Source organism: Dermacentor silvarum, chromosome 3 (assembly GCF_013339745.2).
Source record: "Dermacentor silvarum isolate Dsil-2018 chromosome 3, BIME_Dsil_1.4, whole genome shotgun sequence".
NCBI lineage: Eukaryota > Metazoa > Arthropoda > Arachnida > Ixodida > Ixodidae > Dermacentor > Dermacentor silvarum.
The window spans coordinates 103219732-103246222 of record NC_051156.1 but is presented as its reverse complement, the minus strand read 5'-3'; the positions used below and the strand labels follow the sequence as shown (position 1 = coordinate 103246222).

Sequence of the window (26491 nt, the reverse complement as noted above, 5' to 3'; positions counted from 1 at the left end):
AACGACGAACAAATCAGAAACTTGTAATTCGAAAATTACGTCTTCTAAAGGACTGAAAAAAGGCATTGCACCCACGCATTTGTCTTGAGTGCCTGTTGCGCCCGTCTCTGTGTATGTCACGTACCGTCGCGTCGCCCGAGGCCAAGTTTTGGAAACGCGAAGTCGCTCGTATATTTTTGCTGCCTAAGTGCTGGAAATAATGCCCGGAAATTGGGGAACGCTTGGAAATCAGATGTTTTCATTTATGTTTGGGATGAGTCGGGTATTTTCTACGCCATGTATGTAAAAGCGAATTGCTTTTGTTTGTAATGCCGCCCATTCACCGCTTTCGCACGTTTCGCCTCGCAGTATTCCTATGTCTAAATACCAAAATGACTCATGCTTGTAACATGCTGTTACGTGCTTGCAAATGTAACAAGCTTGTAATTTACTTTTTTGTTCAGCTGTTGCCGTCCGGTGGAGCTTCATACAGGAACTACTGCCTTACCTGCTGGTGTCACAATGTTGGATGAACGCACAAAAAGCGCGGAACGAGCTTTTATATAGAGCAAAATAAATATTTCCTCATTGCACAAAAGGTCTTGCGTCTACTTTGTGAAATTGCACGTGGCACAGATTCGATGGGACTTTACAAGATCGTTCGCAATCATTTTTACTAAATAATAAACCGATTCTGCACGAAGACCAACAAAAAAAGGAAAAAAAAAAGGAAGGGGGGGGGGGGGGGGAGCGCAGCCGGCGTGCTAGCTTGCGTTCAAAATACGCGCGCCCAAAACCGAAACCGGAAGTGATGTAAGTGATCGACACCGACCGCTTGGCACGCTGCAGTCAATTCGGCCGCTGGGCCCTATGGGAATGTCCCTTCTTGTTGAATTCCTTTCTCTATGGACGGACTGTGACTGACGATGAGTGTGCTGTTATGTGCTCTCTCTCTCTCCCCCTAATATTTCATTCCCCCTCATCCCGCTCCCATGTGTAGGGTAGCAAACCGATTGTGCTGAACTGGGTAACCTCCCTGCCTTTCCTTCTCCACTCTTTCCTTCCTTCCTTCCTTGTACATGGTATATAGGATCGGGCTGCTGTGGTGAGGGAAACGGGTTCGAAGCCAATTAGGGTTGGCAATATCGATGCATGATTATTCGAATAATCGATGAAATGTATCACACAAGACAATTATTCTTCATCGATGTCCGCCTTTCATTTAATCGGCTTAATTGATTAGACCTGTTCGATTAATCGCTTTCGAGAGTTTGACAAGAATGGCGCGAAAATATTGAAATCGTACTGGAACGGCGGCGCACGAGCGATGCCGAACCGTGAGCTTCCCCTCTCTTCCCCCACACCACACACGCTACCACGCCGCCGGAAGCCGGATGCTTCAAATACCCTCGCAATTCAAGGCATACTATAGCAACCCAGTTGTTGATCGTAATGCCATTCCCAGTTCACTAAGGACGTGGTATAGCATGCGAGCCGGTTTGGAGCATGTATTTGATATAGCGATCGAGTTCATGCCAATTCCAGTCCGAGCGTCTATTCCCGCATGCTGGTTGAGTGGCCATTCAAAGAAGGTGTCGGTTTCACCCATACAACCCAGCCAATTGGCATTCCTTCTCTCTGTAGAAAAGAGCATGTGGTATAAAATCCTAAACCAGTAATATTCTTTTGCCCTGTGAATATTGCCGCTGCTTGCATATTAAAGTTGGACTTCACCTTTCACTCTTGCCGTTTTTCTTAATTCTTCTTGAACTGTACTGTACAGGGTTCCACTAGTGCCATGTATCTATTTAATTCTGCACTAAGTGCCATTTTGTATCACATTTTGTTTATCTTTGAAAAGCCACTAGTGCGGACTATATTTAGCCTTTTCCAAATTAAAAATTATCTTTTATCAAACTTTTATACACTTGTGTTTCAAACTTGGTTCCGTGGCACGTCTCCAACGTTCAAATGGGGTCCTACAAAAGTATAGGTAACTGTGTTTGAAACTTTTTAAAATTACTTTAAAGAAGTTTTTTTAGGTAATCAATTAATCGATGAAAAACCCTTCATCGAAAGTGATTAATGTATTACCGGCTAAAATGATGAATGATTAATTGTTATTCGAATAAAAAAATTAATCGACCATCGCTAAAACCAATCATCGGGCCAACTTGGGTCAACTTCGTCACGCCAACTCGTGTTACTGGGTATATGCGACGGCTTATGTGCCGCTATTCAATCGGCTTCGTTCACCCCAACTTGGATCACTGGGCGTGGGAACTCGGTACGTGCCACAATTCAACGCACCTCTTTGATGTCAATTTGGTTCACTGGGGTTGTGCTACAGGGTATGTTCCGCCGTTCAATGAGCCTATTTACACCAAAAATGGATCACTGGGTGCCTTCCACTGAGTATGTACGGCAAGGTATGTACTGCTTTATAATAAACCTGTTTCACGCAAAGTTGGGCCACTGGGTTGGGCCACTCTTCAATGTTGGGCCACTCTTCAATGAACATCTTTGATGTGAACTTGCATCGCTGGGTCTAAGCTCCTTGTCGTTGAACAAAAGAAATCTTTAAAAATTTAATTTTAAATTTAAAATTTAAATGACGGCGGCGCTAGATGACGCAACGGGGGAAGTGGGAAGCGCAAGGAACACGGCGGCATTACACGTTTCGGCGTTATAAATACGGTGTCGCTACATTGCTTCCATGCAAATCAGATTGACGTCAAGATTCACAGTCGGATGCGTTCTGCCGGAATTTTTTTCATACTATACAAATTAAAAAAAGAATAGTCTGTCACAGGTTAGACAATTCGAGTCCTCTTGATGGCAGAAGCCCGCGAATACACGCAGAACTGCCGCGCGACTGGTCGTTCGAGGTACTTTGCGTGTATTCGCGGGCTACACTTTCACGCTCGGTATTCAGCAACAGAAAGCTGTATCGGGAGTTTTTCATGTTGCTCTACAACTTTCTCATTGACACTTTGAAAATTAGGGCAGTACTTCTGGGGTTACATAATTAATTGAAATTAGCTAATTAAATCTCAACAGCGAAAAAATTACTGGTGGCTATTCCACTGCACTGGAAACAATACGCACTAGGTTTGCTTCGCGTAACGCCGTTCTTCCTCTTTTTTTAAATCGTGCTGCGTGATAGCTAGGAAACCCTGTATATATATATATATATATATATATATATATAGGCTCCGAATGTATATATATATATATATATATATATATATATATATATATATATATATATATATATATATATATTATATATATATATGCTCCGAATAATGAATACCTTCTTCAGGAAGCGCAGCAACAGGAAGTGGACCTGGAAAAGCCCTAATGGAGAAACAAGGAATGAAATAGATTTCATACTCTCTGCCGATCCAAGCATAGTGCAGGATGTAGAAGTGTTAGGTAAGGTTAAGTGCAGTGACCATAGGTTAGTGAGGTCTAGGATTTCTCTCAATTTGAAGAGAGAGAGAGTGAAATTAGTCAAGAGGAAACAGGCCAACCTAGAGGCAGTAAGGGTAAAAGCAGACCAATTCAGGCTGGTGCTCGCAAACAAATATGCAGCTTTAGCACAGGAAGATGAAGATAACATAGAGCTAATGAATGAAACCGTAACTAGGCTGATCTCAGAAGCAGCAATTGAAGTGGGAGGTAAGGCACCAAAGCAACCTGTAGGGAAGCTCTCCCAAGAAACAAAGGAGCTAATAAAGAAACGGCAAAACATGAAAGTGTCCAACTCAAGAGATCAGATAGAATTCGCTGAACTGTCAAAACTGATCAACAAGAAGAAAGTAAGGGATATTCGAAATGATAACGTGGGAAAAATTGAGGAAGCCGTAAAATATGGACGCAGCATGAAATCAGTAAGAAGAAAACTAGGCATAGGACAAGGCAAGATGTATGCACTGAAAGATAAGCATGGTAATATCATCAGCAATTTCGATGACATAGTAAAAGCAGCAGAAGAATTCTATACTGACCTGTACAGTAGCCAAAACAGCCAAGCTTCTTCCATTCGAAATAGTGATGAACCGGATACAGAAGCTCTTTCTATAACTAGCGATGAAGTTAGAAGGGCCTTGAAAGATATGACCAGGGGAAAAGCGCCTGGAGAAGATGGAATAACAGTAGATTTAATCAAAGATGGAGGAGATATCATGCTTGAAAAGCTTGCGGCCCTTTATACGCAATGCCTCACAACTTCAAGTGTACCAGAGAGCTGGAAGAACGCCAACATTATACTTATCCATAAGAAGGGAGACGTTAAAGAATTGAAGAATTACAGACCCATTAGCTTGCTTTCAGTATTGTATAAAATATTCACAAAGATAATTTCCAATAGAATCAGGACAACACTTGACTTCAGTCAACCAAGAGAACAGGCTGGCTTCAGGAAGGGGTATTCTTCGATGGACCATATCCATGCCATCAATCAGGTAATCGAGAAATCTGCGGAGTACAATCAACCTCTCTATATGGCTTTCATAGATTATGAAAAGGCATTCGATTCAGTAGAGATATCAGCAGTCATAGAGGCATTGCGTAATCAAGGAGTGGAGGAGGCATACGTGAATATCTTGGCAAATATCTACAAGGATTCCACAGCTACCTTGGTTCTCCACAAGAAAAGTAGAAAGATACCTATCAAGAAAGGGGTCAGGCAAGGAGACACAATCTCTCCAATGCTATTCACTGCATGCTTAGAAGAAGTATTCAAGCTCTTAGACTGGGAAGGATTAGGAGTGAGGATCGATGGCGAATATCTCAGCAACCTTCGGTTTGCAGATGACATTGTCCTATTGAGCAACAATGGAGAGGAATTACAACAAATGATTGAGGACCTTCATCGAGAAAGTGCAAGAATTGGGTTGAAGATGAATATGCAGAAGACAAAGATAGTGTTCAATAGCCTGGCAATGGAACAAGAATTCAGGATCGCCCATCAGCCTCTAGAATCTGTAAAGGAATACGTTTATCTAGGTCAATTACTCACAGGGGACCCTGATCATGAGAAAGAAATTTACAGAAGAATAAAATTGGGTTGGAGTGCATACGGCAGGCATTGCCAAATCCTGACTGGGAGCTTACCACTGTCGTTGAAAAGAAAAGTGTACAATCATTGCATTCTACCGGTGCTAACATACGGGGCAGAAACTTGGAGGTTAACAAAGAAGCTCGAGAACAAGTTAAGGACCGCACAAAGAGCAATGGAACGAAAAATCTTAGGAGTAACGTTAAGAGACAGGAAGAGAGCGGTGTGGATCAGAGAACAAACGGGGGTAGACGATATTCTAGTTGACATTAAGCGGAAGAAATGGAGCTGGGCAGGCCATGTAATGCGTAGGATGGATAACCGGTGGACCATTAGGGTTACAGAATGGATACCAAGAGAAGGGAAGCGCAGTCGAGGACGGCAGAAAGTCAGGTGGGATGATGAGGTTAGGAAATTCGCAGGCGCAAGTTGGAATACGCTAGCGCAAGACAGGGGTAATTGGAGATCGCAGGGAGAGGCCTTCGTCCTGCAGTGGACATAAATATAGGCTGATGATGATATATATATATATATATATATATATATATATATATATATATATATATTGTAATGCGGTTTATTGACGAGTCGGAAACGCGACCGTCTCAGTCGAGCGTCGGACACCGAGAGCGCGAGCCCATCTTCGTCGGCGGACCGATGATGATAGTGCGTCCATAGGGCGCGCCAGTCTTCTTCGCTACAACGGCGCCCTGGAGAAGAAGGAGCCACGCTGGCGACTCAAGGAGAGGAGAGGACAAGGGGGTCGTAATAGGGTTTAAGTCGCTGGATGTGGACTGTCTCGCGTCCACGACGTCTCAAATCAGTAGATGGCGTTAGCGGCTCGACGACGTAGTTGACCGGCGTCGTCTGTTGTACGACGCGGTAGGGACCGTGGTATTGAGCGAGGAGTTTGGAGGATAGACCAGGGGTGCTTGAAGGTATCCACAGCCAGACTAATGAGTCCAGCTGGTAGGTGCAGGCAGGTCGGTCATCATGGCGACGGAATTTTCGGAGACTCTGGTCTTCCGCCGTGAGCGAACGGGCCAGCTGACGCCATTCCTCGGCATACTTGGAGGCCTCAGACAGAGGCGTGCCCTCTGATGGGTCAGGCCGGTAGGGGAGAATGTTGTCGAGCGTACATGTAGGTTCATGGCCATATACGAGAACGAATGGCGAAAATCCCGTTGTGGCCTGTGAAGCGGTGTTATAGGCGTATACGTAACATATGGCAAAACGAGGTCCCAGTTGGTATGATCCGGTGCCATGTACATGGATAGCATGTCGCCCAAAGTACGATTAAACCGTTCTGTTAGGCCGTTCGTTTGCGGATGATAAGCTGTACTGGTGCGATGGACGGTATGGCACGCGGTCAGAAGGGCGTTAAGAACTTCGAAAAGGAACGCACGCCCTCTGTCACTCAGAAGTTCCCGCGCTGCCCCATGACGCAGTATGAAGTGATGCAGGAGGAAGGACGCAATGTCGCGGGCTGTCGCTGTTTGCAGTGCCGCAGTTTCTGCATAGCGGGTGAGGTGGTCGACAGTGACAATAATCCAGCGATTGCCAGCTGATGTGCAGGGAAGAGAGCCGTAGAGATCGATGCCGACGCGGTCGAATGGTCGGGACGGACAAGGAATGGGCTGCAAAGAACCAGAAGGACGAGGAGCAGGAAGCTTGCGTCGTTGGCACGCTGTGCACGAGCGAATGTACTTTCGCACAAAATTATACATGCCACGCCAATAAAAGCGGGAGCGAAGCCTGGCGTAAGTCTTGAAGAGGCCGGCATGGGCGCATTGCGGGTCTGAATGAAGAGCGGAGCATACATCGGTGCGCAGATGGCGGGGAACGACGAACAGCCATTTGCGACCGTCGGAAGCGTAATTTCGACGATAGAGAACACCATCCAGCACCTCGAAATGAGAAGCGAGGCGGCGGATAGCACGTGAAGGGCATGTTGTGGAAATGTCAGAAATCCAGGGATCTTTGCGTTGCTCCACAGCCATGTTGACGGGCACAGGCGACGAAAACGCCGATTCGATGGCTGTAATGCAAGTCATGTCACTTGGTGTAGGCGACCGAGAGAGGGCATCCGCGTCGGTGTGTTTACGGCCAGACCGGTAAATGACGCGTATATCGAAGTCTTGTAACCGTAGAGCCCAGCGCGCAAGGCGGCCTGACGGATCTTTTAAAGTCGATAACCAACATAGAGCATGGTGATCTGTAACGACGTCGAAGGGGCGGCCGTACAGGTAGGGTCGGAAGTTTCCAAGGGCCCAGATGATAGCCAGGCACTCGTTTTCGGTGACGGAGTAGTTGGATTCCGCTTTTGTTAGTGTTCGGCTGGCGTAGGCTACTACGTATTCATCATGCCCACTTTTTCGCTGTGCAAGCACGGCACCAAGTCCTACGCCGCTGGCGTCGGTGTGGACTTCCGTGGGGGCCGTGGGGTCGAAACGGCGCAGTACGGGAGGCGAAATGAGCAAACACCGCATAGTTTCAAAAGCATCGTCGCAAGCTGTGGTCGAAATAGAAAGTCGTGTGTCGCCGCGAAGCAGCTGAGTCAACGGAGCAATGATGGAAGCGAAATTCCGGATAAAACGACGAAAGTAGGAGCAGAGCCCGATAAAGCTCCGAAGTTCTTTCAGGGATGTGGGTTTCGGGAACACGGCAACGGCGCGAAGTTTCGAAGGATCAGGGAGTATGCCATCTTTCGATACGACGTGTCAGAGTATAGCAAGCTGCTTGGCTCCAAAGCGACATTTCTTCAAGTTGAGTTGGAGGCCTGCCTCGGTGATGCACTGCAGGACTTGTTCGAGACGGTACAGATGTGTGGGAAAATCTAGAGAAAAGACGAAGACATCATCAAAGTAACATACGCATGTCTTCCATTTCATCCCACGAAGCAGATTGTCCATCATTCGTTCGAATGTAGCAGGGGCATTGCAAAGCCCAAACGGCATAACGTTAAATTCATATAGGCCATCTGGGGTCACGAAGGCTGTCTTCGGGTGATCGGCAGGATCCATAGGCACTTGCCAATAGCCTGAGCGTAAATCGAGCGAAGAAAAGTACTCCGCGCCTTGCAAACAATCCAGAGCATCGTCGATGCGCGGTAAAGGGTAGACGTCTTTGCGAGTTATCTTATTAAGACGGCGGTAGTCAACGCAAAATCGAATTGAGCCATCTTTTTTCTTAACCAGGACTACAGGCGACGCCCAAGGACTATTAGAAGGTTGAACCACTCCACGCTCAAGCATTTCGCTTACTTGGTGTTCAATAACACGGCGCTCCGCGGGTGATACACGATAAGGCCTCTGGCGCAGTGGTGTGTGGGTGCCGGTGTCGATCTCGTGACGTACAGTCGATGTGCGGCCTAATGGGGCGCGTTGACAGTCGAACGTAGATTGGTATTTCCGTAGAATGCTGAGAAGCTGCGAACGCTGCGTAGGGCTCAAGAGGGCAACTACTGAAGTATGGAAGACGTCGTGCGTAGGCTGGGAACAAGGCAAGCTATAAGTCAACGAGTTCACGTCTGGACAGGTGTCGTCAAGAGGCGCGTAAAAGATGGTTACTGAGTCGGCAGACTGAAGACGTCCAAGGAACTCGCCACGACGTAAGACGAGGGGCGTGGCCTTAGCGTTGGAAACGAGCAGTCTCGTGCAGCCACCAGTGACAGTTACGACAGCGAAGGGAAGGGAACATTGTCGGCGAACAAAAATGTCCGATGGGACAAACAGGGCAGTAGTGTCAGTGGCGAAAGTAGAGCAGGCATGCGCAATCACTGAAGAGTGCGGAGGGATCGTTGTGTCTTCTGTAACGACCAGTTTGTCGCCGAGATCGTCAAGGTCGTGTGAGCGGGTATCGGGAAGCGGAGAAAATTCAATTTCGGCGCAAGAACAATCAATGATGGCCTGATGATCGGAAAGGAAGTCCCACCCCAAGATGACGTCGTATGAATAGGATGAGAGGACGACGAGCTCGACTGTGTACGTGTATCCTTGAATGACGATGCGGGCGGTACATGCGGCAACAGGGGTAATGCACTGGGAACTTGCAGTCCGGAGTGACAGCGCAGATAAGGGCGTCAGTTCTTTTCGAAGCTTGCGGCAAAGTTATTCCGTAACGACTGAAACGGCGGCGCCTGTGTCGACTGTGATGTGTTTTGTCACCGATCTTGGGGGCGTGCGGGTGTTAGAAGAGTTGGAGAAGGAAGACGGATGGCGACACAGCAAACAGATTTTTAATAACATGCACACTCAAAACTCAAACTAAAAATCAAGCACAGTACGGGAAGAAATACTAATAAAGATACAAACTAAAGCCTACTGTACACAACAAGTTCTACTTGGCGCCTACGCGCGTCCGTGGCGGCTAACTCTTCAAAGTCAGGCAACCCTGTCTTATCTCTGAGACGCTACGAATAAGAGTCACCTTGCTGCGTTCGTCGTTGCACGTTTGTCCGAGTCCGAAGCTCGTCGGCCCTTTTTCTCCAGCAGTAGGTGTTCTCGTTGATGCTATAGTCGCCTTTGCCTTGCCGTCGGTGCGTCGTCTCTTTATCGGTAGGGAGCTCGCCGGTACTTCGTCGGAGATGAGCTCGTCAGCTCGTCGGCGATGGCGCTCGGCGTTGCTTAGGCCCACCTGGGTACACTCTAAAAACAGTTGCACCCTTTGGGGCGTATTTTTGCCACAGAACAATAATCGTCATCTGACTTGCGTGGCTTTCCTTTCTTTAACGCTGTGCGCCCAGCACTTCTCGGTCACAAACGACAAGAGTGTTATCAGCGTGACACAGCGTTCTTGACAGGAAAGTAGCAAGTGCAGAGTTTTCAAGATAGGAAACGCAAGCAACACAGATGACGATTATTGTTGTGTGGCAAAAATGCACCCCAAAGGGTGCAACTGTTCTTAGAGTGTAGGCCTAGCGTCGGGATGCGTCGCTACCTCTTCGTGAGTGCCGACGTGGCGTCCCGCGGAGAATCGAACATGCCGGTTTGCCGCAGAAGGGGGATCCTCTCTGGGGTGCCCGGCCCTGCCGTGAGAGGCTGCAGCCAGTCCAGGAGCCTCGCTCGAACTTGCCGAGGTCGACGGCCACACCTTGGACGGCCAACGTCACGGACTCAACCAGACCCCCAAGTCTCCCATCGCCAGAGCGGAGCTGGCGATGCGACCTTCCTGGCCCGGAGCCACGTCGATAATCCACCGACCGCGCCGTTCATCCCCCGATCACGCCTCGGCTCACGCGCCTCGAGAGCTCGTGCCGTTCCGAACACCGTGCTTCACGTGCTCTTCTTCTTTTTCGCGCCGCAGGCGGCCTCTGACATATGACATGGGTCCCCTTTTAAGAGTTTTTTCTCAAAAAACTGCCTACTGTCCGTGTTCTTTTTTGGTGGTGAACTTGACTATTGTTACTTGGGTGCTTCTCTGTGCTTCGTCGGTGCTTACCGATTAACACCACACTTCACTGCACTGTCGCGCACATTTCACTGTTTGCACTGTTCACAACACTCATGAGTTCATTGTTCGCACCACTTCAAATATGTACATTCGTTTTGTCCGCGTTATGTTCTCACTGCTTGGTCAATTCATCGCCCTACTCATGTAATCTGCCCCCACACTCTGTGGAAAGTAAGGCTCCCTCTGATTATATCTGTTATACGTCGCCTTAGCTTTATATACGCGGGCTCCTCTGTTAAGCACTGCATCTCGCTCCGCCCAACTTCTATTTGCTCGGGTAGGTCTGAAAATCCTTCCTCGACCTTCTTTCTCCGCCTGGGGCCTGCCCACTGTTTGCATCTTATCTCGTGTATCCTTATTGGGCTCGACTCGTCCCGTTCCCAATTTGTGCCCCACAAATTCCTAGTCTTGTAGCCTATCTCACACTTGGTTGGCTCTATCGTCAACGCTATGTCCTTGTCATCGGCAATCGCCAAACAAACACCAGTCTTCTCCTCGTTTTCCCCCTTAGCCATCGTCTTTTGGCATACGTCACATGCTTTTACATATCGTTTCACGTCACTCTGCACTCCCAGCCAAAAGAACGCTTCTGTTATTTTTTGTAACGTGTCTTTGATTCCCTGGTGACCTGCCGTTACACTTTCATGCCCTAACTTCAGTACTTTATTCCTCAGTTCCTTCGGGACCATCAACTGTAATACTTCCCTACCTGAACTAAATATACATTTCCGGTACAATAAATCATTCTTCTTTATAAACTCTGCTACTGTCCGACTCTTTTTCCTTTGCACCCGTTCTCCTATCTTCTGTTCACACTTTCTTATCGACTCATCCTTGTTCTGCAATTCTCTAAATTCTTCTACAGTTATATTTAACCCCTTAACGGCCGTAACCTGCAATGCTGGCAAAGGTTTGGTACCCTTGCTTCTTGCTCGCGTTTGCACTGCAGCTGCTACGTCTGTGTCTTGCATCTTCTCCTTTTGCGCTTCTGAGCGTTCCTTCTCTTCCACGTCCTTCTCGGTCCTCTTACAACTTAAGTCGGGGTCATCTGCCTTCCTCACTCCCGGTACATTTCCCACAATCAAATCATAAAGGGGATCGTCTACACATCTAGCTGTGACTAGTCCTGTATAGAAGGGTGTCGATATTTGGATCTGTGCCTCTGGCAGATACTTGACTGACTTGTCTACCAAGATTACTGGTTTAAAGTATCCGGTCAAGCTTTCGTGTGGCACTAAACTTTTCCTCACTATAATGGTATTTGCTCCTGTGTCTCTCAACACTGTAACCTTGTGCCCTTCTACCTCGCCTTCCGCCACAGGCATGTCCTCCTCTCTCTGTCCATCTTCTCTTGAGCTCATAATGCATGCAGTCTTATCCATGTAACTAGTCCTGCATTCGTCTGCTCTGTGACCTTTCTTGTGGCACAACTGACAAACTACCGGTGCTTCGTGACGATTATCTCTCACTCGACAGTTCATCGCTACATGACCCAACCGATTACATAGGAAACACCTCTGCGGTCCCCTTGGTCTGTTCATTTGTCCTTGATTCCTCACCTCTTCTACCGCTGCTGCGTGCGTATCTTTATCACTCTTTCCCAAATTCTTCAACCCTTGTGCCTCTACGAACTGTTCTGCTTGTTCGGCCATCTGCTTTACTGTTTGTAACTTTCTTTCTTTGAGGAATATTGCCAAGCTGTTACTGCACCTGGCCAGAAATTGTTCACCTACGACTTTGTCACGAACTGCTTCATATGTTTTGTCAGTCTCTGAAAGCTCTATCCACCTTTCAAAGTAGTTAGTTAGTCGGCACGCAAACTGTTTGCCTGTCTCTGAGTCTTCTGGCTTGCATGAGCGAAACTTCTCTCGAAACCCTTCTGCCACCAACCTGCATCTCTGTAATAAAGTTTTCTTCACCTTGTCGTAGTCTAGTGATTCTTCAGCTGACATACGCTCATATACACTCAACGCTTCACCCACTAAACATAGGCTTAAGGCGTTAGCCCACTCGCTCTTCTCCCAGCCTTGCCCGACCGCTATTCTCTCGAACCGATGCAAATATGCATCCAAGTCGTCTCTTCGCTCGTCAAAAGGAGCCATTAATTTTCTAGGGCAAATTCGTTTTGGTCTGGAAGCAGCTGAGTCGGATGACGCCGATCCGGGTGAACTCGTTCCGTCGCGAGAACCCGCGCCCATCTCCGCTAGTCTTATCTTGAGTTCCAAAATTTCCTTTTCGCTTTTCTGCTGTTCGCATGCCCATTCGTGTTCCTTCTCTTTCTCTTGACTAGTGTACTCGAAAAATGTCATTGTCTCGTCCTTTGAGAGGTTTAAATCCTTTGCTACAGCCGCCAAACGTTCCCACTCCATCTTTGCTGCTCCCGAGTATCGGTGACTGGGCTAAGATAGAATCCGGGACGGATCCTGGCAGGCTCGCCAATTGTGATGTGTTTTGTCACCGATCTCGGGGGCGTGCGGGTGTGAGAAGAGATGGAGAAGGAAGACGGATGGCGACACAGCAAACAGATTTTTTAATAACATGCACACTCAAAACTCAAACTAAAAATCAAGCACACTACGGGAAGAAATACTAATAAAGATACAAACTAAAGCCTACTGTACACAACAAGTTCTACTTGGCGCCTACGCGCGTCCGTGGCGGTTAACTCTTCAAAGTCAGGCAACCCTGTCTTATCTCTGAGACGCTACGAATAAGAGTCACCTTGCTGCGTTCGTCGTTGCACGTTTGTCCGAGTCCGAAGCTCGTCGGCCCTTTTTCTCCAGCAGTAGGTGTTCTCGTTGATGCTATAGTCGCCTTTGCCTTGCCGTCGGCGCGTCGTCTCTTTATCGGTAGGGAGCTCGCCGGTACTTCGTCGGAGATGAGCTCGTCAGCTCGTCGGCGATGGCGCTCGGCGTTGCTTAGGCCCACCTGGGTAGGCCTAGCGTCGGGATGCGTCGCTACCTCTTCGTCAGTGCCGACGTGGCGTCCCGCGGGGAATCGAACGTGCCGGTCTGCCGCAGAAGGGGGATCCTCTCTGGGGTGCCCGGCCCTGCCGTGAGAGGCTGCAGCCAGTCCAGGAGCCTCGCTCGAACTTGCCGAGGTCGACGGCCACACCTTGGACGGCCAACGTCACGGACTCAACCAGACCCCCAAGTCTGCCATCGCCAGAGCGGAGCTAGCGATGCGACCTTCCCGGCCCGGAGCCACGTCGATAATCCACCGACCGCGCCGTTCATCCCCCGATGACGCCTCGGCTCACGCGCCTCGAGAGCGCGTGCCGTTCCGAACACCGTGCTTCACGTGCTCTTCTTCTTTTTCGCGCCGCAGGCGGCCTCTTACATATGACATCGACTAATGCCAGTGTGACGACTCCTTCAACAGATACTTCGATGACGTTCGTCGGAAGAGAGCGAGGCCTTGTGTGGGTCGACTGGAACGCAGTTCTCGCCTCTTGAACTGCGGTAGCTAGTTTTCCTGCTCCGATGGGGCCGGACGCCGCCGCATGGGGGAAAGTGAGCGGCGACGAGTAAAGTCCCTAAAAAAAATAAAGTAGCGCCAACCGCACCCCTTCGCCTCTGCCTCCTCTCTCAGCAGCTGCAGCAGCGCCCCTACAGCGTCCAGGAGGAAACCACGGACGCGAAAGCGAAAGCGGCGCGCGGCCGCGCTCGGGCAGCCGCTCGGCGAACGGTACGCCGGTGTCGTCTGTGGAACGCGCGCTCGTTTCGCGGCTCTTCGGGTCGGCATCGCGTGCCAAAATAAACAACGCAGTGGACAGACAAAATGGCGCCTTCACTACCTTCAGAAAAGCTAGTGCGTCATGCTTGCAGATTCTTAGTGCCGCCGAGTTTACACGGCGATAGTGGCGCTGCCATCGAGAGCGTCAGCGCCGAGCGCGTCCGCAAGCAAACGGTCGGCTCTCGCATCGAGTATTGCTTGCTTGAGGTGATGTTTTTTGCAGTGCCAGCGTTTTTATTATTTCACTGGTCTGCAAAGCATGATACTTGCCGTATTTATCTCTCGAACACTCTTCCAATGAATCGCTTTAGACCGCAGCCCTCTAGTCCGCTTAGCGGAAAGATTTGAACAAGCCCATCTTTTCGGCCAACAGCCATGCCACCCCTCAACTGGCTCCATTTACAATCTGCAAGACACGCGGGAGAGGAGGAGCCTGCATGGGCGACACGAATGGCGCTACTTTAGTTTTTTTTAGGGACTTTAGCGACGAGGGGATGGCGAGCGATGATCACGGGCAGAAGGAATGACGTTGCGCGTAGACGGCAAGTGCGAATCACGTGGCGATGAGAAGGACGAAGCTGGCGAAACGTAGGAGGAGACAGGTTGGTCATGACTTTGAAGCCATAAGCGACGGCGACAGAGCCGTGCCACGTGACCAGGGATGCCACAGAAGAAGCACACGGGGCGATTGTCGGGTGTACGCCAGGTTCCCGTGCTAGCTGGTGATCTGGTGGTGTACACTGGAGGGATTGGACGTGGTGGTGCAGCAAACGGTGGTGCTGAAAAAGTCGATGGAGGTGGCCGTGCTGCAACCTCGGCGTAGCTGAGAGGTACAGGCAATGGTGGCGCTGCACGAGGGGACTGTATGGCTTCGGACACTTGTTCCTGGAGCATTTGACGCAACGGAGGAGCCAAGGACGGCGTGGGTCCAGGGACGGCGGTAAGTAGGGATAGCTGGCGGGCAACTTCGGAGCGTATAAATTCCTTGATTTCGCCGAGGAGATAGTCGTTGTTAGTCACAGTGGCTAAACTTGCAATCGAAGTATCGGGAACAGAAGAACGTCGAGTGAGCAGACGTTGCCTCCTGAGTTCGTCGTAACTCTGACAAAGTTCAGCGACCTCCACCACGGTCCGCGGGCTTTTCGAGAGGAGCATTTGGAATGCGCCGTCTTCGATTCCCTTCATCACGTGACGAATCTTGTCAGACTCAGTCATCGATGGATCGACGCGCTTGCAAAGGTCCACAACGTCTTCTATGTACTTGGTGAAGTTCTCACCGGATTGCTGGGAACGGCTGCGCAAGCGCTCTTCGGCACGGAGCTTCCGCACCGCAGGGCGACCGAACACTTGCGTAATGCGCGCCTTGAAATCTGACCAGGTGCGAAGGTCGGATTCGTGGTTGTGGTACCACACGCTAGCGACACCCGTGAGATAGAAGTTGCGAAGCTGAGCTTCGCAGTATCGTCCCATTTATTGTGGGCACTCACCCGCTCGTAGATCGAGAGCCAATCTTCGACGTCGTATTCGTCGGAGCCGCTGAAGATGGGAGGAATCGCGTTGACGCTTTGAGCCAGGACAAATCAATTCTGGCGATGCCGGAGGTGTTGTTTGCCTGGCGTCGTCAGGCATGATGGCCGGCAGTGTCCGATTGCGTAGTTCCAGGGTTGGTGGAAGTAGTACCCAGCACAGCTCCACCAAATATGTAATGCGGTTTATTGACGAGTCAGAAACGCGACCGTCTCAGTCGAGCGTCGGACACCAAGAGCGCGAGCCCATCTTCGTCGGCGGGCCGATGATGATAGTGCGTCCATAGGGCGCGCCAGTCTTCTTCACTACAATATATATATATATATATAAAGAGACGGTATTAAGGACTACGGTGTTTGGTCGTCAGGCTTCTGACCACCGAACGCCGTAGGTCTTACAATGGTATCTTGCACCATGTATATATGGGAAAAAAATATTTTTTTTTTGTTGAGCAGCTTGGCTAACGTATTTGCTTTTCTTTTTCGCTTAACGTTTGTTAGTCTTCTGGGTCCTTATACCTGTTACACCCTGTTCTTATTCCAGTCTCCAAACGCTCAATTTATGTATCAGCCGGCGCAAGCCTCGGGCGGTAATCCGCAGCGCTGTTCGGACAGACCAATCAAATGCTCTCTTCGTTTATAGGAGGTCATTTTTGTTTGCTTCAAAATGAATGGCATTGCCTAAATTGAGCGCTTTTTTGTATCTAATTGGCGTACAGACGGTTAGGAGCACGCTGAAGTGGACAGGGATTCGGTGGGGCCGAGCCAGCGCAGTGAATGTAGATAACCGGAAGAGCAGGTTGGTGCCGGCGTCTGCGATTGGTCCGCTCCTCTTTGCTTAGCCAGTGGGGGCTGGTCGAAAATCGCAGCGGCGTGCAACGGGAGGTTAAGAATGACGCTAAACGGATCCTCAGGCAAGATGCGTTGGCAGAGCGATGTCGTATACGTGCCAAAAGCGCTCGATAACGTTACACTGCCCCGACAAGAAATGTCATTATACGCAAATAAATAGACGCTCCCTGCAGCTCCGAATCGCCAATGCCAGAGGGATCGGCGGACCGCCATCTTCTATTCCTTTAGGAACGGGCAGTCTCCGGCTATCCCCCCAAGAAAGTTCAGTTTTGTTTCGCATATTGATGCACCTTCAACGCGTACGCGTCACTTGGACGCTTTGAGTTTTCGCGGTTTTGTGGCATCGCATGACAGACAGGCAAAGTAGGCGCAGCCCAAAGGAATGGTTGAGGGGCTAAAGGCGAAAAAGGCGTTGAATGAGAAATAAATATTTTTATTTTGTTCAGTCTGATCGTGCATAAGCAGTGTGTAGACGTCGTATGGGATAGGGAGTTTTCGCGGTTTTCGTGGCATCGCGTGACAGACAAGGGAAATGGGGGTGAGTGAGTGAGTGAAATAATTTTATTTAGGTCCAAAGAAGACGCAGGGGAGACCCCGTGTCACCCGGCTAGTCCCACATAGGGACCGCCAAGCCGAGCTTGACGGCATGATCGCGGGCACTCTGGACGGCCAGGGTTTGGTCGTTGAGTTCGGGGCTGCCCAAAAGCGCACCCCACCTATGCTCGCTGAAGGCGGAAAGGGGGGTGACCCGAAAATTCTTTCACCAATCGTGGTGGGCTGATTGCAGAATTGGAATAGAAATAGTTTGGAATACCGTTACGCTATAGCGGCCCTGAGTACAATAAGCCACCGGATGCTCCGGACTGGAGTGTTACACAAGGAAGCAGTGCTAGTGAGTTCTCATTCTGCGTGATTAGACAATACATCACGACCTAAAGCCTGTTATCTCTAGTTACAAAACCTTTACATATTCTTGCCTAATCAAACAGGGTAATGCGGATGATGAAGGTTTACTTATGGGTGTGCGGTCGTGCTGTAGTACTTCGCAGAGGACCAGCTTGTTGCGGCCCTTGAGGAACGGGTCCCTGAACAGGGCAACTGGTGACAGGTAGGCCTCGGACTCGGGGCCTCCATCCGGCCATTGGTAGGATAAAAGGGCGCAAAACGTCCATTCCGGGCAGTCTGCAAATGAATGAATCAATAAATGAAAGGAGGAATAGATAAACTACAGGATATGAGTGAGTGAGTGAGTGAGTGAGTGAGTGAGTGAGTGAGGGAATCGGGTCGTCGCTGGAGGATCACGTTTCAGAACGTAAGGGACCTTAACACTTACTGAAAGCATCGCAGAATATATGTGGAGCCTGGCGCAGAGCAGAAAAAGCAAGTATGACGCCGTCCCTATCCGAGGATCTGTACAATATGTGCTGGCGCTATCTGAAGCTTGAGTGCTTGGCACTTGAGAGTGAAGTGTGGGAGGGGGTGTTCGATCTCGCTGTCGGGCGATGTGGCTTCCGCGCTGATGCCCGTGGCTTCTCTTAATCTTAGGTCACCTTCGCGTGTGCAGAGGGGTCTACGTGCAGCATTATTGCATCACGAAAAGCCATATTGGATATTGTGACGAGAGTGTCTATTCAAGGGCGTTTCGCCGTTGACGCAAAAGCTGAGCATCATTGTGCCATAAATTTATGCCCGATAGTTTCACAAGCTTTCACCATTATGCGTCTCTGTAATAAATGTGCGCTCTTTGCAACACCCTTCACATGGTAGTATCAAGCTTGCTCCAAGGAAATCCTCTTAGTTCTTATGCACTGAGCTGTGGTTTTCTGAGTAATAAGGTCTTTAACTAATATGTACACGTACTGCAGTTTGCGGAGACTTACACGTGAGCAACAAAAGCACTGGTGGTCAGTTCAACCATAGCGCACAACCATGGCCTCTGAGATCCGGCGTTTTCTCGGGCCTCTAACTGCCCGACTTACGAAGATTACCATTGCAATGGCGGGCGAAGTGCTCCTTAGGTGAATGCATAAAAGCCTTAGCAGTAACCCAGTCATTGTTGTTTAGCGGTCCCTTTTGTTTCGTTTGGCAGGAACAATCTTGCAAAAAAAAAAGAAAAACGTTATGAGCAACTTGTGGCACAAGAAAGTGCCACAAGATTCCGCTACCTCAAATACCGCTGTGGTTCCTGTATTCCGTATGTCGCAATACATCTACGCACAAGCTGTTGCTCTCTGATATTCATATCATTAATAAACAGAAAGAAGTAAGGTTATTTAATTTCTTGCATGAGATGCGAGAGAGAAGCTGAGGACGTAATTTAACATTAATGTTTTTATATTATCATGCAACGGTTATACCTCACAAGCTCATTGCGTTCTTCTCCTGCGATTGGGGCAAAGCCGGCACTGTCGCCTCTTTTCGCACTTATCATCTGCCTCTACTAGGCCACTCAGTCATGTGACAAATTGTGTTATGGATATAATTTGATTTGTTTTTCCCGATTAGACAATAAATATAGAGTGCTGAAAATTTCATTGTCTCGGAAGCTTACGAGCGATATCGTACGGGGGTGTTGTGAAAATTTCATAACGAAAATTTTAGGTAGGGCTGTACACATATCAGGGTTGGCCCCATAGTTATAGCGGGAAAATAATAGAAACACCTTAAATATCATTATCTCTTGTCAAAATGCGTTGCGGCAAAGTGTCGCACCTCACTGCCTTCAACGAACTTTTTTTAGGGTAACCTTTAAACTAAACGTGGCCATTAAGCCATCTAGGTCTAGCCATTAAGCAATTAAGATTAAGTAACTAGGATATACATAGATAGGCAGCTAGATCTTCCAGCCAGCTATTGTCGTTATGGCTGGCACCAAAGGCCTTCTTTAAAAGTGCCTTCGAGCATATTTTTTCTTCTATCCTTTCACATACCTTCTGCGCGCTTCGGCTCGAAGTCCAGAGTCCTCGTCTTGGCGCGCGTTTTCTCCAGAGTTCCATCGACGAAAACGTAGGTGCAGAAGACAGCGTCGTCCGGCTGCTCCAGATCCAGGTAGCGTTGCAGCACCGCCGCCCTGTCCGTGGCCATGTTCGCGTCTGCGTCGCCCGAGTAGAGATGTCAAAATGCTGGCCGCTTCCGAGATAGGCCCTTAGGAGCCGAGTATCTTCCTGCATCAGCACCTGGCGCTATCGTCGCGCGATAACTAAGCGATAGCGGCTTCTTCGCTTTAAGGCGATGTTGGAGGGCGGTTAAAGGCTCATTCACACCGGCGACCGACAGTGGTCGCGCGGCCAAGTTGGTCGCAAAGCGATCAGTCGCAAATGGTCGCTTTTCTCGAAAAGAGACAATTTTGGGCAGTCGCTCGCTGCTCGATTTTTTCAGTCGCATGACCGTGGTCGCAAAGCTGTTCAACCAATCAGCGCCGCGCCGAAAGTGATGTTATGTGTTTTTATCCGGCGTCGTCCCCGCCAAATGCAATGTCCGCGCCACCATATGCAGACTACAGCCCGCTAATTGGTGTCTTGTCTTGTGATGCTGGGACGCAGCAGTTGCAGCAACGTGTCGAATGTACGTGGTCGCATTTGCTGAAAGCTAAACAGCAGGAAAAGAAAGCGCAAGACAAACTCTTTTTCCAGCTGCCGTTCGTTGGATGAGCACGCCACCCAAAGGTGAATAGCGGGTGATCAGCTTCGCTTTAATATTATGCACCGAATCTCACCGCAATGCAAGCTAGAAATTACAAGTTGCTCTCGATAATACTCCTTGTAATGCGCCCAAAAGTTAGGGCAGGAGGCTGCTTGCGTGGCCGGCCACTTCACGCGAGCGGAGGCACGGGCGCAGCCACCAGCGTCGCGTTTCTTCGCAGGCTTCCGCGCTGCCACAACTGACACCACGGCAGAGCACATCAGCACAAGGACGACGTCTTCGTGTTCGCACGAATCAAAATCTAGCCATCGCTAGAATCAAAATTCGTGGCTGTTGCCGGAACGCGAAACTAATTTACACACTTCCAGCGAAGTGAGCGCGAACAGCGTACATTCCTAGAGTTCTCGCTGAGAACGATATCTCCGGGATTGCGACTTGCGGGTCGCGCTCAGCCGGGCTTGCCGATGTTAACGTCTGTCGCCTTCGGTCGCTTTTTGGTCGCGAGTCGCAAACGGTCGCGCGACCTCGTCAAGTCGCCGGTGTGAATGAGCCTTAAAGCGGTGCGATCTGGCGTAAGTCATATGAGGGTTTTTACATATGGCGGCATGGGCACGTGAGTATGAACGGATGGGAAAGCATTACTTTACATGCCTTTTATTCGTACTCTAGTGATCTGAACCAGTGTTGGCCACTGCGACGTTGGCCTTCGTGAGCTCTTCAATTAGCCTCAAGACACTGTGGTCAAGGCGAGTGCTCTCATTCTTGCTGCCTTTCGTCTTTTGTGCTGTTGTGCCACTACCCTGGATTATTATTGAATGTATAGTCTAACAATTCATGAGTTTGCAGTGTTTGCAGCATACCTTCCAAGTTATGGGCGATATAATGCTAGCGTTGCTCGCTTGAAAATTAGGCCACTTACGACCAATTATGCAACGCAACAGCTTAATTACCACACTAAAATGTTTTCACACGCTTCCAATTATCATGAACATTTAGAAACAAAGTACGTGATTTGCCAGTATAAAAGAATGCAGTAAAATCCAACCTCTTGACTTGTCTCATGCAATGAAAGGAAGCAGTGCCTGTTCAAAGCATGAATTATAATATTCTTAAAGTTTATACCCTATGTGACATTGGACTTTGTTTATCACTTGTGTTTGTGTTTGTGACTGTAACTACTCATAAAGCTAAAGACAACATCTGCAACATCCACTTGAGCGTCACGGGTGGCAGTGGCATTGAGCAGTGCACAGGTAGCAGATGCATTGTAAGGCAGAGATAATGTACGTTTAGCCTTGTCATCAGAGACAAAGTTGTGCCTGAAACAATGTTGTAAATAAACGAAAAATTGGGCAGAATTTCTTTCACGATGACTGTGGACAGTAATGCGTTTAGCATTGAATCAATATAGCGGCACAAAGCATTGTCACCGTCGAAAGGAGTTATGTATGAGGCATGTACTGCAGCGGGATTCCTCTTTCGCTCTTCCCCAATGACACTCGGTACCGTACAGCGGTGCCACCGCAAAGTGGTGCCACCGCTTTTTGTCCGAAATGCACAGCGTGCCAGTGCGTGCGAACCCTGAGGAACGCGTCGAGCTGCAATTGTGCTCCTCTGTCACGCTTCTTTCATGACTTTTCTCAACTCGGATGCACAAACAAATGGTAACTATGGTAGTTTTCTCGAAAACCAAATGCGCAGTTCTAGACGAGAGCATGACAAACCATACTGCGATTCCATAACCAATCTTGCTTTCTTTGTACATCCGGCGTCCGCTGGATAATCTCAACTACACAACGAAAAAAAAGCCAGCGTATCCCACGCACTGCGAGAATCGATGTTATGCAAAGCAGTGTGCAGGGAGCCTACCAATTAACCAAACGACCATGAGAGCGCCAAGACGCAGGTAGCTTTTTCATGACCTACATGACACGCATGTCATGACATTCACGTCATGAGTCCTCAGGAGTCCCTTAGCAACGCCTAGGAGACCTTGAGGCGAAAGCCTTAGCCATGCTCATGACTAGAGCACTGCACGGGCTCTGGCTTACCCGAAAGCCCGGGTCCGGCCCGGCCCGCGGGCCGGGCCGGGCCTGGTAGAGGAGTTTTTTCACGGGCTCGGGCCGGGCTCGTGCATGGCGTGTGCTTTTTGACCCGGGCCCGGGCCGGGCTCGGGTTTTTTGACGCAGGGCGGGCCGGACTCGGGCTTTCTGCGAGTTATTCTCGGGCTTCTCAACTCTGAAAAACATGTATTTTTCGGTGTCGGGCCGGGTTCTGGCCGGTTTCGAGTCGGGCTCGGGCCGTGCTCGGGCTTAAGGTAAAGGGGTGGCGGGCCGGGCCGGGCAGGTAACGTAGATTATTTCTGGGCCCGGGCCGAGCCCGCGTCTCGCCATAAAAGTTTTGATCGGGCTCGGGCGGGCCGCCCAATGTAAAAACGGGCCCGGGCCGGGCCCGGGCCCCCAAAAATTGGCCCGTGCAGTGCTCTACTCATGACTTTGACTTCAACCATTGACCTTTAGCTTTTTCCTTCACTCAGTACCACATCCGAACCCATTCCATTGGTTTTTCAGTGTTAATCTTTTTTTCGCTGAGTAATTTTCAGTTTGCTGAGTCATGGTCATGAGTGACTATGGCTTATACCATCATCCTTTAGTGTTTCCTTCAGTTAGTACGCACGTCCGAACTCATTTCAGTGGTTTTTGAGTGTTAACCTTCTTTTGCTGAGTCACTGTCATTTTTTCTGAGTCGTGCTCATCACTATCACTTCTACCATTATCCTTTAGTGTTGCCTTGACTTAGTACGCACGTCAGAACCCATTTAAGTGGTTTTTGAGTGTTTATATTTTTACGCGGAGTCATTGTCATTTTTGCTTAGGCATGCTCACGACTATCCCTTCTACCACCATCCTTTAGGGTGTGCTTCACTTAGTACCCAAGTCGGAACCCATTTCAGTGGTTTCTGAGTGTTAATTTTCTTTCGCTGAGTCGTTGTCATTTTTGCTGAGTCATGCTCATGACTATCACTTCTATACCATTATCCTTTAGTATTGCGTTGACTTAGTACCCACGTCAGAACCCATGTCGGTGGTTTTTGAGTGTTAATCTTTTTTCGCTGAGTAATTGTCAAGGCGGCTGTTTCATGACCTACAGGATGCGCATGTCATGACATTTATGTCATGAGCTATCATTTATGTTCGTGATACACTGTTATACTATGCTAATTTTGGTACCTACCAAGTTAACGATGCGGCCATGAGAGCACCAAGACGCAGGCGGCTACATAGGTAGATAGATAGATAGATAGATAGATAGTTGATATATCATCATCTTCATCATTAGCCTATATTTTATGTTCACTGCATACAGGACGAAGGCCTCTCCCTGCAATCTCCAATTACCCCTGTCTTGCGCTAGCGTATTCCAACTTGCGCCTGCAAATTTCCTAACTTCATCATCCCATCTGGTTTTCTGCCGACCTCGACTGCGCTTCCCTTCTCTTGGTATCCATTCTGTAACCCTAATGGTCCATCGGTTATCCATCCTACGCATTACATGGCCTGCCCAGCTCCATTTCTTCCGCTTAATTTCAACTAGAATATCGGCTATCCCCGTTTGCTCTCTGATCCACACTGCTCTCTTCCTCTCTCTTAACGTTACTCCTAAGATTTTTCCTTCCATCGCTCTTTGTGCGGTCCTAACTTGTTCTCGAGCTTCTTCGTTAACCTCCAAGTTTCTGCCCCATATGTTAGCACCGGTAGAATGCAATGATTGTACACTTTTCTTTTCAACGACAGTGGTAAGCTCCCAGTCAGGATTTGGTAATGCCTGCCGTATGCACTCCAACCCAATTTTATTCTTCTCTAAATTTCTTTTTCGTGATCAGGGTCTCCTGTGTGTAATTGAACTACATAAACGTACTCCTTTACAGACTCTAGAGGCTGACTGGCGATCCTGAATTCTTGTTCCCTTGCCAGGCTATTGAACATTATCTTTGTCTTCTGCATATTCATCTTCAACCCAATTCTTACACTTTCTCGATTAAGGTCCTCAATCAGGATAGATAGGTACTGTCAAAGTGTCAAATGTTCGCCAAGAAATGCTTCGCACTTAAGAATGTGCAGATCCCACGCATTGTGGGAATCGATGTAAGCAAAGCTTTCTGCTGTTTGCGTTCATTGACGTTATTTGGCGGTGATGTTGACGGCCTTTGATTGTGGTGATGTGAAATGTTACTTTGCGTGCACCACTTGTGTTTAGCTAGGTAGTATATAGAACACACAGAGAGGCGTGTTTGCTCAAGGTGTTGTGGTTTGTCATTGTTCGTAGCAGCTAAGAAACAACGGGGAAGTAACTGAGACCTTGACGTTATGGTCGCTCTCAGTTCAAAGAAAATAAACTTTTTGATACTGGGATAAAGCATCCATGAATAGAAATTTGAATTCAGTTGTCGAGGTTACAAACTACATCCGATCTAACAATTATCGAGAAGTAACTGCGATTACACGTTGTTGAGCTAGGCGGCTTCCACTCTACGATAAAGATTAGTGTTTTTGAGGAATGTACGAAGAAGGTGCAGTGCTTCCTTGCGGGCTATACCAGATCCTTTTAGAAACACAAGTTGTTGCAAGTACGCATGTGAAAGGCCTTTTTAACAGCCAAGCTGTTTAAGCCAGCCGTAATTTGTGGTTCGTACCAAGAAACTGCCGTGCCGTAGTTATGGCGACCAGGAGGGCGGAGGAGGGCGGCGCGGCACATGAGCACGCGGTCTCCTCCTCGCCACTTCCCTCCCTTCCCGACCCCCGCCTCTCTTCCCTCCGCGGCACGCTGAGCCAGGAGGGAAAAAAAGTCGAAAGCTTGCACTAGGCTGCGCAAAGCTCAAGACACAGCTAAGCTGACCGACTGATATCGAGCGGCTAGCCTCCAACGCATGTGGCGTCATCAAGCAACAGCGTTCTTGGCTCTGTGCCAACCTTGGTTAGCCTGCCTGCATTTATGGCATGTCAGGAACGCTGTCGCTCGTACGCGCCGACGCGTCCAGCGCTAGTCACGCGAAATGTCGCGAAAGGGAAAGTGTCCTCCGAAAATGATCGCTCGAGAATACCTTCCTATATGCGTAGTTAAGTTAAACCAAGGTAACACCTAGCAGCAACCAAGTTATTGCATTGCAGTAGCAACCAGTAAGGCTGGAGGATCGACAGCAGTTGCGCTGTGCCTAAGCATTGCACGACCGAGTGCAAACTTGCCCCGTTTCTTTTTTTAGGGGCGAAGCTCCTTAGGGTGTGGGTGTGTCCCTCCTCTGTAGTATGTAGTAGTAGTAGTAGTAGTCGTCGTCGTAGTAGTAGGTAGCCACGTCTACTTTTATGAAAAAAAAATTCCGAAAGTTGTGTCCGTAGCGCGGAATCGAACCAGGGACCCCTCGGTTCCGAACGCGCGGCGCTAACCACTACGCCACGAAGCTTTTTCTTTCTTTATTGCTACGCCACGAAGCACACATGGACACACGCACCACGATGACAATAAATACACAACATTAACGAAAGACTGCGCGTTTCTAACGCGTTTGTGCTAGCGCGTTACGGCCCGTGTAAGAAGCTGGTGTAAGACGCTGTGGCCTCTCCGCCTTACCCCCGTATTCATAAACGCTCCTCCACTTGAACTTGACTTCCCACCGCCTTTGGAAGCGCGTACGAAACGCGTTGAAGGCGGTGGCAAGTCAAGTCGAGGAGCTTTTATGAATACGGGGGTTATACTCCCTCAGCAGTCATGTGATGGCGTCGGCAAACGCGGTGCACGTTCCGGCATGTGTAAACGGCTGCGTAAGACGCTGTGGCCTCTCCCCCTTACTAGAGAGTACTGCACGTTTCTACCGCGTTTGTGCTAGCGTCCCCTTAAGCGGGAGATGGGGAAATTATAATGAAGGGCGCTGTTATAAAATAGGAATGACGTCACATATGGCGCGTGTCATTGATGGAAGTCAATCGTTCGATTTAGTGCGGCGAGACTGGGCGAATTACACGGAAGATTCACAGTTTACCGATGATTCCCTCCGGATGTTCGCCCACTGATCATCATTGACCCCGTGGATATGCGGTGTTTTTTTGGTTTGAGAGTGAGTGCTAGCGCTATGACCACCTCCTCTGCTTCTAGGGTGAGCGCTGATCTTACGGATGCCGCAGTTCGGACGGTCCCGTCTGTAGTCACTGCACAGATGATGGAATTTTGGGGGCCCTGTTTGGCCGCA

General features: G+C 49.0%; 1 protein-coding gene across 1 annotated transcript in view; it reads right to left on the bottom strand.

Moving 5' to 3' along the window:
• The window catches only part of LOC119445644 (glutamine synthetase 2 cytoplasmic-like), a 35726-nt gene extending 15947 nt beyond the window's left edge, over positions 1-19779 (bottom strand). Inside the window, exons 1-2 of the mRNA XM_037709919.2 lie at positions 19539-19779; positions 17623-17790 (exon numbers count right to left, since the gene is read on the bottom strand). Coding sequence (XP_037565847.1) covers positions 17623-17790; positions 19539-19692 — 322 coding nt within the window. The 5' untranslated portion in view covers positions 19693-19779. The remainder of the gene's footprint in view (positions 1-17622; positions 17791-19538) is intronic.
• Between the last annotated feature and the right edge of the window lie 6712 nt (positions 19780-26491).